Source organism: Phyllostomus hastatus, unplaced genomic scaffold (genome assembly GCF_019186645.2).
Source record: "Phyllostomus hastatus isolate PE091 unplaced genomic scaffold, TTU_PhHast_1.1 phas_contig_159, whole genome shotgun sequence".
In the NCBI taxonomy this organism is placed as follows: domain Eukaryota; kingdom Metazoa; phylum Chordata; class Mammalia; order Chiroptera; family Phyllostomidae; genus Phyllostomus; species Phyllostomus hastatus.
This window is the reverse complement of record NW_025333640.1, coordinates 40067887-40079999: the sequence shown is the minus strand read 5'-3', so window position 1 is coordinate 40079999 and position 12113 is coordinate 40067887. Positions and strand designations below refer to the sequence as shown.

Sequence of the window (12113 nt, the reverse complement as noted above, 5' to 3'; positions counted from 1 at the left end):
GCGGAGGAGTAAAAAGCCGGAACCAGAGCCCGGGTCACGGGGGCTTGTAGGCCCTGTCCCGAGCGGTGGGGGACGTCGGGGTCGAGTGGAGTGGAGCCCAGGGCTGGTGGTGGGGCCCGAGCTCCGCCTCCGGCGCTGGGAGCAGAGAGGCCGGAAGGCGGGCAGAGCAGGGAGTCCGGTCTGTGCCGGCCACTCCTGCACGTTGTTGAACTGAGATTTTATCAACGCGTGCTGGGACTGCCGAGTTCCTACTGACTTTCCTGTGATCAGATGTTTATTTTCGGTTAACTAATTTTAATTCCCGTGGCCCCCTTTTACATTCAAAGCAGCTTATCTCAGAACGTCCCGGGACCTGCGTCAGAACCCGCTGGGGAGCAGGCCTCACCTCCGGCCTGCCCAGGGGACAGCGCTGCTCGGGTGCCACCTCTGCTGCAGAGGCCAGCCAGCCGTCTCGGCGCACGGCCTGAGTGTGGAGTTTTAGGGCGACAAGCGGGGCCGGGGGTGGTCTGCGAGTGTGGTGGTTTCTGTCGCCCTGTGGCGGTGAGATTGTGGACGCGCTCCTGCCGCTGCCGGCGGGCGCGGAGCTCACGGACGTGCCCGCGGGTTTGCAGGTGATGTTCGCGCAGTTCCAGCACAGCCGCGAGAAGGCCCTGCCGTCGGACAACGTGCGGCGCGCCCTGGCCGAGAGCTTCCGGGACGAGCACAGGTTCCAGCTGGGCCTCATGGACGACGCGGCCGAGTGCTTCGTAAGCGCGGGCTCGGGCGGCCCTCCGCGGGCGTCTGCGGGGTGCGGGGCATGGTCTGCGGGGCGTGGTTCGAGCCTGAGCCTGAGCCCGAGCCCGCGGTGACGCGCAGGGAGGAGGAGGGTCAGACCGCTGGGCGGGGGCAGGGCCCTTGCGCTCCCCGACCTCCGAGCTGTGCCAAGTTTTACTGAATGGTAGGCTACCAGAATGCTTTAAAGTGTATTTATGGGAGTGAAAAGCTTTATTCAGTTAAACAGTATCACTTAGGCTGGTATCCTGCCCCGCCCCCACCCTTACCGGGCCGGCGCAAGTGCGCATGCGGCAGACCGGGAAACGTTTCAGTGGCGCAGGTGCCGCCTGCGCTGGAGATGCAGCCGGCTCTTCCGTAGTCTTGCCTCTGGCCGGCACCTTCCGCCGGCCCCTCCCCTGAGCCCCGTGCGGGCGGGTTCCCCGTCTGACCGTCCGCCTGTCCCCGCGGGCCCCAGCCGGGCCTCCTCCCAGAGTCCCTCGGGTCTGCACCCCGTCCCGCCCAGTGTTCCCGCCCTCACAGGATGCTCCTCGGGGAGGGGGCCCTGGGACTCGCGTCCAGGCTCCGTCTGACCCTCGGCCCGCGCCCTCCCTCCCAGGGAGACGGCTCCGCGCCGGGTTTGCAGGGTTTGCAGGGTTTGCCCTCGTGCGGGACGAGGCGCAGCGTCTCAGACCTGGTCAGCGGCGCGGGCTCGGCCTGCGGGTGCCCGCAGGGGGGCGCACGAGGGCAGCCTCCAGGTCCTCGGAGTTCCGTAGGGTCCCCCGGGGTGGGTCCCTACGGAACTCAGGGACCTCGTGGTGGGTCCTCGTGGGCACCTCGCCGTCCCTGCGGCAGGCATGGTGGGGCCGCCCTCCCCGTGCTGGGTAAAGCGCCGGAACAGCACCCACAGCCGTGAAGTGGCTTCTCACACTTCTCCGCTGTAAAACTGACCCAGCGCTTCACGTGTCAACAAGCGCAACACTGGGCACAACACTGCGATGAACAGTTCACTCGGCTGCCGTGGAACGCGGTGATGGCGCATGCAGGGTGGAGGCTCTCCAGGCTGAAATCGCTGCGCGTCCTTGCTCGTCCTGGGGCGGAGGAGGGGCGGTGGGCCGTTAGAAGGGGCCAGCGTCCCCGCTGCCACAGAACCGAGAGTTGATCTTTGAAGAAATAAGCGCCCCTTATCGATGGGTGTTGAGAGCTGAGCTTCCACGTGAGAGCTGTTGCAGGGCGCGTTCTTTGCGCTGGGCGGTCAGAGCAGGTGTTGGCACTGGTATCGGTCATCGGTGGCTGGTGCGCGTCACGTGGATTATCCACGCGATCGGGGGGGTGGTTTCTTTACGTTAGCAGCTTCTAGCTGTGTGAGAATGCTGGGAACATAGGAACCGGGTTTTCTAATACTAAGTCCTAAATGTCAGCCACCATGGTTGATTTTTAAAGGGATTAAAAAATCTTTCTTAACACCGTACATTACGTTATAATGTTCCTTTTGCTAATTTTTTAGAAAGCTAATGCCACAGCTAGTGAACAATTGAACAAGATTCGGAGGGTCGATGAAGTAGGAAAGCGTACTACTGATATGGAGGGCGCCCCTGGTCTAAGGCGCCGGGGACCTCTGGGAGGTTTTTAAGTCTGCGGGGCTGTGGTTGGCCGTGTCCTCTGCCTGCCGGGCTCCCGACTCACTGGCCGCCGGTTCCCGAACCAGGAGAACATCTTGGAGCGGATCCACTCGCACATCGTGCCGGGCGGGGACGCCGACCTGTGCACCTCCAAGTGCTGCGTCACGCACCAGAAGTTCGCCATGACCCTGTACGAGCAGGTGAGCGCCCGGCCGGCCCGCCCACCCCCGGGGCGCCGCGCTGGTGCCCGCGGCCCGTGACGTAAGCGCCTGTTCTCGCCGCAGTGCGTGTGCCGCAGCTGCGGGGCCTCCTCGGACCCTCTGCCCTTCACGGAGTTCGTGCGGTACATCTCCACGACGGCCCTGTGGTAAGGCCCCGGGAGCGGTCGCCTCCGCCCGCGGCCCAGTGCGCCTCTCGGCCCAGTGCGCCTCTCGGCCCGCCGCGCTTTGTCCTGTGAGCCGGGGCCTGCGTGCGTGTCTGCCCCCGTCTGGGCAGGGTGGGGGGCTGACCAACGGCCACCCAGAAGTGCAAGTGTGTCTGTCTCAGTCGGGGGTTACGAGTGCGGCAGACACCTGGGGCACCTGGTGGAGTGCTCAGGATGTGAGTCCAAACTTCCGCGTGTTCACACTTACACGCTCTGAGCACCCGTTCTTGGGCGCTCCCTGCGTCCCAGGCCTTGCATGAATTGTCACTTTACCCTCAGCAAAAACGCCCTTTCGTCGGTGAAGAACTAGGTTCAGTGAGGGCGCAGTCTGGTGTGGCAACTAGAGCCACGGACATGGAGATCCAGGCCTGGCTCCCTTTACCTGCAGCGTCTGCCTGGCTACCCCCACTCCCGCGGCGGCCGGGCGACCGGGCCCGCCAGCCTCGGGGCTTTCTCGCGCCCTGCGGAGTGCGCCGGCGCCAGGGCTGGCCCCCTGGCGGTCCAGTGCTGTGCGCAGTCGGAACCTCGGAACCGGGCGAGCAGCCCGCTCTGGGGCCCTCGCACACGGAGGGAGAGCCGGGCCCCTGGAGCGGAAACTAGTGAGGGCAGCGGAGCTGGCGTCACACTTCCGTCTGGAAACGTTTCAGTGTTTGTTGGACGAAGGGTGCTCAGCACGGACCCTGGCCTCAGGGGTGGCTCAGCTGAGGGTCGTCGACAGAGCCAAAGGTCACCAGTGTGATCCCCGGCCGGGGCGCACGCCCGGGTTGCGGGTTTGGTCCCCAGGCAGGGCGCGCACGAGGGGCAGCCAATGGTATTTGTTTCTCACGCTGACGTTTCTCTTTCTCCCTCCGCCCCCCTCCCTTAAATAAACAAGTAAATAGGGTAAAAAGACACTTAGGACCCTGGTATGTAAGAGGTGGCCTCCAGTGGGGGGTGTTGAGTGAAACTCGGCACACACACCCTGCAGGCCCTGGTGAAGGGGTCGGCGTGCCCACAGGGGTGACGGCCCGGCCGGGCTCCTGTTCGCCAGCAGGGGGCCCTTCTCTTCTCCCAGAGAGGGGGCCGACTGTCTCTGGGAGCGGGGGGCTAGAGTGGGGGCCTTTCCTGCGGTTCACTGTTCTGGTCGGCCCAAGGTCACACTCGGGTCCCTTATGCAACAATGTAAGTAACAACGTAGGAGAACAATCTGACGTGGAAAGGCCTGTGGGCAGAGCACCGTGCACCGCATCCATGCAGTTCCCAAAGGGGCGGGGCTTTTGTGTTCCTGTACCCCTGACCTGATTTCTCATCATACACCTGCCCGATTTCATGGTTTTTCCCGTGATGGAAGTTGGTGTTATTTTTTTACACACGATCGTGGTTTAAGGTAGAAACGAGTGACCCCAGCTCGACTGCCTAGCGTTGTCCGTGCACGACCCCTCAGACCACCTCTGGGTGCCCGGGTGGGGTCTGGACCGCGTTCTCTTCCGCAGCCACGAGGTGGAGAGGACGCTGGCCCGGCAGGAGCGCTGCAGGCCTGAGCTGTTCGCGGAGCTGCTGCAGGCGGCCCACACGGCCGGCGACTACAGGAAGTGCCCCGTAAGTCCCGTCCCCGTCCCGCAAGGAGACCTCGGTCTGCGCTGTGTGCGGCTCGCACGGCCCCCGGAGGTGGTGGCGCCAACACCGGTGACCCACGCACGGGACCCCCGGCCGAGGGCTCCTCTCTGCCACGTTCCCCCAGGCGGCTGTGCCGCGCGAGCCGTCCACTCGGCACTTTCTTTACCACCTCGTGATGCCGCGGTGGAGGGTTTAAGGCTGTGCAAGTTCGTTTGTTAAATTCTGACATTTTACCATTTGACCAAGGACAAAGTTAATTTAGTCTTTTTTCTGTAAACTCTACAAATGGTATCGTTCTTTTCTGATGTAATATTATTAATGATTTCAAGGGTTGTATTTCTGATTTTTCTAGGCTGAATCCTTGTTTTAACAGATTTACAAAAATGCCAAAGAAAAGCACTTTGATTTAAAATAAACTTCCAGTTTAATCGGTGAACAAGAGAAATTGTCCATTGGAAGTGCGTTTTCACATGCCAAGGAAACAAACCTCCCGCGCATGTTGCGACCGTCACTGCGCATTGCAAACGGAACAAGGGCTGCCCGTGGAATGTCCGCTTCGCTCATGTCAGGCCTTGCGTCCTGTGTGTCTCCTCAGAGTAACTGCGGCCAGAAAATAAAGATCCGCCGTGTCCTCATGAACTGCCCCGAGATCGTCACCATCGGCCTGGTCTGGGACTCGGAGCACTCGGACCTGACGGAGGACGTCGTGCGGAGCCTGGCCACGCGCCTGCACCTCCCCGGGGTACCTCGCCCCTTCCGCGCCCTGCGCTTCCGCGGTCGAATCTCCCTGGCGCGCCTGCGGGGGGCGACACCGCCCCGGGGTCCTCCGGACTGAGCTTGCGCTCTGAAGGAGACGGTGTTCTCGCGTGACTCGGGTGGAGCCGCCCCGGCTGGGCTCACTGGGAGGCCTCTCGGGCCGGGCTGGGCTGGGCTGGGGTCGCCCGGGCGTCTCCCGTCACCCCGGCGTGGCGGCGACGTGGTGTGCACACAGGTGGCGGCCGGCAGGGCCGCAGATGGGAAGTCCGCCTGCACCGCCCACCTCCTCTTGGCTTGTCAGCGTATTTCGGATTGGTCTGTGTTACAGTTAAACCTTGAGGGAAGTGTGGTTTAGGTGACGCGACTAATGTAGCTCAGATAGGTGTGATTCAGGCGAGAGTTATCGGAAAATGACTGTGATTTGTCTCCCATTGTGAGCTCACGTCTATGTGAGTTCACTTATGTAATGTGTGAGTTCACGTCTATAACATGTAGGTTCACACATGTAACATGTGAGTTCACATCTGTCACACATGAGCCCTGCGCGGCTGGAGCCACCACGTTGGGGGACTAAATTCAGCGAGTTCATGCATGTGTCTCGGGGACAATTCGAAGCAGTGACTCTGCGGTCACCGCGGTGGCCGCGGCGGCGTCTCCCCCAGTGGAGCACACGGGTGGGCCGGCGCCCGGGAGAGGCGTCTGTGGGAGTCAGACGGGCGGTGCTGAATGGCCGTTACTTCCTCCCTAAACACCGCCGCGCTGACGGCATGTCACTCCCTTTCCAACAGCTCTTCTACAGGGTCACGGACGAGAACGCCAGGAACAGCGAGCTCGACCTGGTCGGCGTGATCTGCTACGCCAGCCGGCACTACTGCGCCTTCGCCTTCCACACCAAGAGCGCCAAGTGGGTGTTCTTCGACGACGCCAACGTGAAGGAGGTGAGCGGGCGGCCCGGCCGCGGGCTGGGGTAGCTGCGTGGGTTTTCCTTGCGGGAGGAAGTGACACAGCGATGGTGTTCCGGAACAGCGATGTAACGACACGGTAGGCGCATAACTGCGTCAACGGGGTGGCGGAACCTAGGACCGGAGCTCGGCGAGGCCACGCTGGCTGGTGTGGCTGGACAGACTGCCAGAAACGCGGCCGCACAAGGGACGGGTTCCCGTCCTCGCGCCTGCGCCGGTCTCCGTCCCTCCGTCCGTCCCTCCGTCCCTCCGGGCAGTGGCTCTGACCCGGCGGCGCCCTGGGGTGGCGCTCCTCAGCCCCCAGGGGCTCAGCGTTGTGCTGGGACTCTGGGGTCTCCCCAGCGTTCCCCTCAAGATTAGTGACAGTCGGGGCACGGAGCAGCTTTCCCGGGCTTGCCGGCCGTTCTCAGCGTCCCCTCGGCGAGGTCTGGTGGCCTGTTTGCCCCTTTTTCAAGCTGGATGCTCTTCCCCGGGGGCTGTGGGAATCCTGCATTCTGCCCGCCAGGCCTTTGTTAGGTGCACGCGGCTTTGCCGTCTCGTCTTCCCAGCGGCGTGTTTCCCGGAGCAGGAACTTTACAACTTCTCTCTCTGGTTGGTGTGAGGTCCCACGGCGGAAAGTCTGACCCCCGTCCGCGCCCCACGCCCCCCCCGGAAGTCAGGCTCTCTCTTCTGCTCCCTCCGCAGGCGCCGTGGCTGTCCGGTGGGGGGGGGCTCCTTCCGGGCCAGTCCTCGGGCACCCCGGGGGGTCGTCTCGTGGTCTCTTCTTCACCCCTTTGCTCCGACATCGTTCGTCGAAGCAGCTTTTCTACTTTCCCACTGAACTGCCTCAGAGTCTTTGTCGAAAGTCCGTGGGAACATGCATTTAGAAAGCTTTGCAAAGCTTTCTAAAATTCACGAACCTAAATCTCGACAACAGAGAGCATGTAATTTTGCCCATCGACGTTTAAAGGGTTTTTATTTCGATTAGTTACCAAATAAAACAGCCAGTCGTATAACACAGTGGGAGCTGAACTGCTGGCCTCTGAGTGTCTTTATGAGTTTTTACGTGCGGACCCAGCCGGCCTCTGCCCTCGCTCGCGTGCCGCGCGCCGGCCGGGGACCGACGGCTCTCTCCCCGCCGCGGCCCCCGCAGGTCGGCGCCAGGTGGAAGGACGTGGCCTCCAAGTGCCTGCGCTGCCACTTGCAGCCGCTGCTGCTCTTCTACGCCAACCCCGAGGGCACGGCCGTGTCCACCGAGGACGCGCTCCGGCGCGTCGTCAGCCGGCCCCCGCACGGGCCCGCTGCGGAAGACGCGGGTAAGTCGTGTTTTTTTTTATTTTTTTACTTTGGTGTTTTCCCACCATCACAGTCACACCAGGGTGCTGATCTACCGAGCATAAAGTGCATGTCCAGGGAAGTTTCAGAATTTAGTGGAAGGTGGCTCTCGGGAAAACGCCAGTCTCCAGTTAACCTTTGTGATCTTTCCTCATCCGAGGCCTCGGAGGTGCCTGCAGGAGCCAACTCCGACTGTGGCCACGCAAGCTCAGAGGGGCCACGGGCTGCCGGCTTTTCCGGCCGTGCACGTGGAGAGCCACAGGGAGTCAGTTCAGGGGAGGCGCCCAGCAGCCGGCCCCGGGGGTGACGCAGAAACCCTCGGGAGGTGTCAGGCCGCTAGGTTCTTAAGTGATTTTGTCTTCAGCATTAAACATGTCTGAAAAGATGATTCAAACATCTCCTCTCCAGGAGAAGAAAGGGATGATGCATTTTTGTGTTTTCTTTTTAAGGGTGTGAGAAGCCTTCAATTTACAAGTCAGATCATTTGAAAGAAAATGGACTTGGGGAGCAGGCCAGACAGAGAGAAAATCAGAAATTCCAGGCAGATGGCATCTCCTCGTGTGGCCGGAGCCACCTTCAGACCAGCGGCGGCAGAGGAGCAGGTACGTGTGTGCATCGTGGCTTCAGGGTGTCCCTGGGAGCCGGGCGCCCCCCCCCCCACTGGGCCTGTGGCCTGGCGGGGGCCACGAGGAGACAGACAGGCCGGCGGCAGGACTGAGTCTCTCCCTCCGCACGCGCGCCTGAGACTGTGGTTTCATCGGGGCGGTGTGACTCGCCCAGGGTTCGAGGTGCACCACCGCGCTCTCCGAGCCTTGCAGGCTGCAGGCCGTGGGGACTGTTCCCAGAGCGCCGTGGCCTCTCCCTCAGGGTGTCCTTACCAGCCCGCAGGGGACCCACAGGGGACCAGCAGGACTCCGTGATGGGGCTGCTGCGCCCAAGGGAAACGCGTCAGCAAGTGCGCTGGCCGTCCAAGTCGCCCTTGCGGTTTGCCCTTGGCCTCCTTTCCCCCGGGTGCCCCTGTTGCTGCCCTCCTGCCCCGTCCACTCCCCCCAGCCGAGTCCGAGGGAGGCCGGGGGACACCCCACAGCGCAGTGCGCAGTTGCAGTTCGGAAGCACGCTGAGCCCCCCTCGGGTGGGGGTCCGGGTGATTTCGTAAGCAGCTTTTTACTGTGTTCATGAGATCGCATGTCCCGGGCGGTAAGGTTCGGGATTAAGAGTCACTGACGGAGGCGCGCCGGAAACGCTGTGACACTGTCCCTGGAGCTGTGCCCGTCGCCCTTTGTCACCTCGCGGCGGTGCACAAGCCGATCACTCAGGTCTGTGGCCCAGCAGATGTTCCATTTCTTGCCGATCCGACAAAAAATAGATATAATCTTGATTTATAAAAAAGTAATAATAGTAATAACCTACCGTTTTTGCTCCAAATTGACTTTTGAAAAAGCCAGGTGCCTCCATTTGTATACCAGGATTCCTGGCACCAACAACTACCTGAGCAGGTGCCATCTTACTATGTGAGGTGACCGAGAAGGTGCAACTTTGCCACATGGCCTGTGCACCTGTGGGTCAGGACAGGGCAGCAGGACTCCGGGCGGCGAATGCCGTGGTGGCTGTGGTCGCTTTTTAATGTGGCAGCCTAGGGGACGAGGTCAGTGCCCCTGACCAAGTAAGTAGTCAGGTGCTGCATGTGTTCAAGTTCTTGGGGCACCTGCTTGAAAACTGCTGGGTCAGGCCGCCCTCTGTTTTCCTAGAGAGAGACCTAGCTCTAAGCCCAGGAACCTTTGAGAACACAAACTGTGGAACCAGACCCCTTGACCTCTACATTCCAGGCTATGGGAACGCGGGCGTGGGCGAGTTTTTAACGTGTGTTTCCTGACCCGAAATGGCGAGGAACCGCGCTGGCCTGTGGGGCGGAGCGAGTGAGGACCCGGGGTGCGGCCTCCGCTTCCCCGCTGCCCCTCGTGCCCCGGTGTGGGGGGGGGACGTCTCGTTTCCCTTCTGGATGCGCTCGACGCCTCACAGCCAGGAGGTACTCTGCGTCTCCGGGGTCAGGGCGAACCACATTGCCTTCTTTAGTTACACAGAAAAACGAGTTCGTTGTTTACGTTCATGTGCTTTTTGTCTTTAAAATGTGACACCTTAAATATGTCATCCAGTGCAGTTTGTGTCTTCACCGAGCAGTTAGGCAAGCCACCTGCTCCATGACTGAGAGACCGGTTTCCCTTTCCCAGCTCAGCTGAGCCGCAGCGACCAGCGGGAGAGGATGAAGGACATCTCCAGGGAGTGTGCGCTGAGGGCCCTGGAGCACAGGGGCCTGCTCACCCCGCAGAGGAGGGCCACGGGCCGGCCCGCAGGTGAGCAAGGGGTGGGGCGAGCAGCTTCCGCGGGGAGGGGCTGCGCAAGTCTGACCTGAAAACTAAGGTTATGGCTCTAATTCAGTTTAACATCATTTTAAGTCTATTTATTGCATGTATTTGCTCATATATTATGCATTTTAATATGATTTCACTAATACCCCTATTAAATCCACGAAGGTAAATTTTTCCTCATTCTCGTTGAATTCCAGCCTGAAACACCTGTCTTCGTTTTGCTGTTTTAAGTTTTTGATTGAAAGTTGATCAAAGTTGCTTTATTTAATTTGTAATTAACATCGGCTCCAGTTCTCTCACTTGGCGCATCCGACCAGCGAGGAAGGTGGCACAGGCAGAGGGCGGGAGCCGGTTTCCCTGGACCCCTGACCCCCCACCCCTCGGGTCCCCGTCCACCCCTGGTGTCCTGGCCGCCGTGAGCCCATCCCCTCTGCGGGCTCCCGCCCTGCTCCTTCCGGACCGACCGGAGTTCAGTGGGGGCTGGGGCTGGGGCTGGAGGTGTTGGCGTAAGGTTCCCGTGGCAGCGGCCCCTTCCACGGTGGACCTGGTGCACGTCGTGTGTGGGTGTGGCCGTGGTGTGGGACCTTTCAGGGGAGCTGCTGCGTTAGGGCAGGTCTGCTTTGAGCTTGAACTCTGAGGCTCCGTTGCCCCCCTGACACCCAGACCCATCTGCACCCCACGTAGTGACCGGGTCATTTTTCCTCATGCGCTCAACAGGGATTTGCTTTAGCAGGCCTTTGAAGTTCCTCCAGCAAAGAGATAGAAAATATTTTTGTTTTTACATTGATCACTGTCATTAATGAGTGCAGTGGAATACTGCTTTTTTAAAAAAACCGTCTTGTGATCTGCTGTACAGATCACTTTTTAAAAAAATCAATATATAAGCCTTTGTTTTATAAATGCCTCTCATCGAGCCTAGGACTCGAGAAGCACTGTCCAATCTCAGAGCCCAGAGCGCTGTGATGCAATTTAAGCACTTACCATCGCTACTCACCTCTCCCTGCTTCACGTGACTCCCCAGCACTAAGGAGGTGGTCGGCTGGGGCCCCGCGCGGCTCTGGAGACCGGCTCACGCGTGTCTTTGTTGACTTACTGCCCTTTGAAGGTGTGCTCGACGAAGACCTGCCCCCGACCAAGTCCGGGTCACCTCCCACCCCGAAGGGCGTCAGGCAGCGTGGCGGCAGCCCACGCCCGCCCCACAGGCCGGGGAAGGCCCCGTGCAAGCCCGGCCAGCCGGCCGCGCCGAGTCACGCCGCCACGCAGACGCCGAGCTCAGGCCAGCCCCAGGCCCTGGCCGCAGGACCGAAGGCAGCCGGCAGAGCCCGGGGCGAGGGCGCCTCCGGGTACGACACGGACAGCAGCCAGGACTCCCGGGACAGAGGGAGCGGCTGTGGCGGCAGCGGCAGGAGCCGGGGCCGGGGCTGGAAGCCGCTGAGAGAGACCTTGAACGTGGACAGCGTTTTCAGCGAGCGGGACAGGAGGCAGCGCAGCCCGAGACGGCAGCCGGGAGCCGGCACCAAGCCCGCATGCAGCCGAGACCCGGGCTCCCACCGGTGGCCCAGCGAGGACCCGCAGCCCCAGTGCCTGACCCCCATCTACGAGGACGACCCGCGGCCGGAGGCCGGGAGCAGGGGCTCCCCGGAGTGCGGCGGGACCCGCACCACCGGGAGAGGCAGGGGCCTCGGGGAGACGGGGCCCACCGGCGACGCCGGGCCGGGGCAGAGGGCTGAGTCCGGCTACGAGAGCAGCGACCACGTCAGCAACGGGTCCGCCCACCCGGACTCCCCGGGCGCCGAGGGCGGCAGGAGCGGGCCGGAGCCCAGCGGCCTGGCAGGCGCGGCCTCCCCCAGGTAACACGCGACCCCCCCACGTACACCCCACACACACACCCTGCAGGCTCTCTCGTTAATTATTATCGGGGGTGGTTTTCCAAGCTTGCGGCCAGGAGTCGTAGGAGGAGCTTGAGCTCAAGAGAGCTCAGGCAGGAGACCCAGGATAGTGCAGGTTATTTGATATTTCAGTCTTCCGTTTTTAATCGTGATTTCCTGATTCCCAAAACCCCATCCGTGCAGTGGGGGGGCACTTGAAGTGTGGCAGCAGGCCGCCGGGCTGGCGCTGGGGGCGGTGGGCGTGTGCTCCGGGGCTCGAAGCACCGACGCCGGCGGGGCGCCCCCAGGCGTCCAGCTGGTGGTTCGGTCCTTCGCTCTGCCCGGTGCTCGCCGTCCCGCCCCGGACTCGGCCACCCGGGTCAGTGGGTCGGCGCGGCTTCCCACCGTTGGGCCCAGGTCCGTGGAAGACTCGCCTTCCTTCCGCGAGTGTGCAA

The 12113-nt window shown here is 61.8% G+C and overlaps 1 protein-coding gene across 1 annotated transcript in view; it reads left to right on the top strand.

Annotated features, from left to right (window-relative positions):
* The window catches only part of USP53 (ubiquitin specific peptidase 53), a 34384-nt gene that overhangs the window by 10429 nt on the left and 11842 nt on the right, over positions 1 to 12113 (top strand). Inside the window, exons 4-13 of the mRNA XM_045831288.1 lie at positions 612 to 746; positions 2459 to 2572; positions 2657 to 2739; positions 4269 to 4374; positions 4988 to 5134; positions 5937 to 6086; positions 7243 to 7405; positions 7874 to 8026; positions 9653 to 9775; positions 10896 to 11640. Of these exons, the coding sequence (XP_045687244.1) occupies positions 612 to 746; positions 2459 to 2572; positions 2657 to 2739; positions 4269 to 4374; positions 4988 to 5134; positions 5937 to 6086; positions 7243 to 7405; positions 7874 to 8026; positions 9653 to 9775; positions 10896 to 11640 (1919 nt within the window). The remainder of the gene's footprint in view (positions 1 to 611; positions 747 to 2458; positions 2573 to 2656; positions 2740 to 4268; positions 4375 to 4987; positions 5135 to 5936; positions 6087 to 7242; positions 7406 to 7873; positions 8027 to 9652; positions 9776 to 10895; positions 11641 to 12113) is intronic.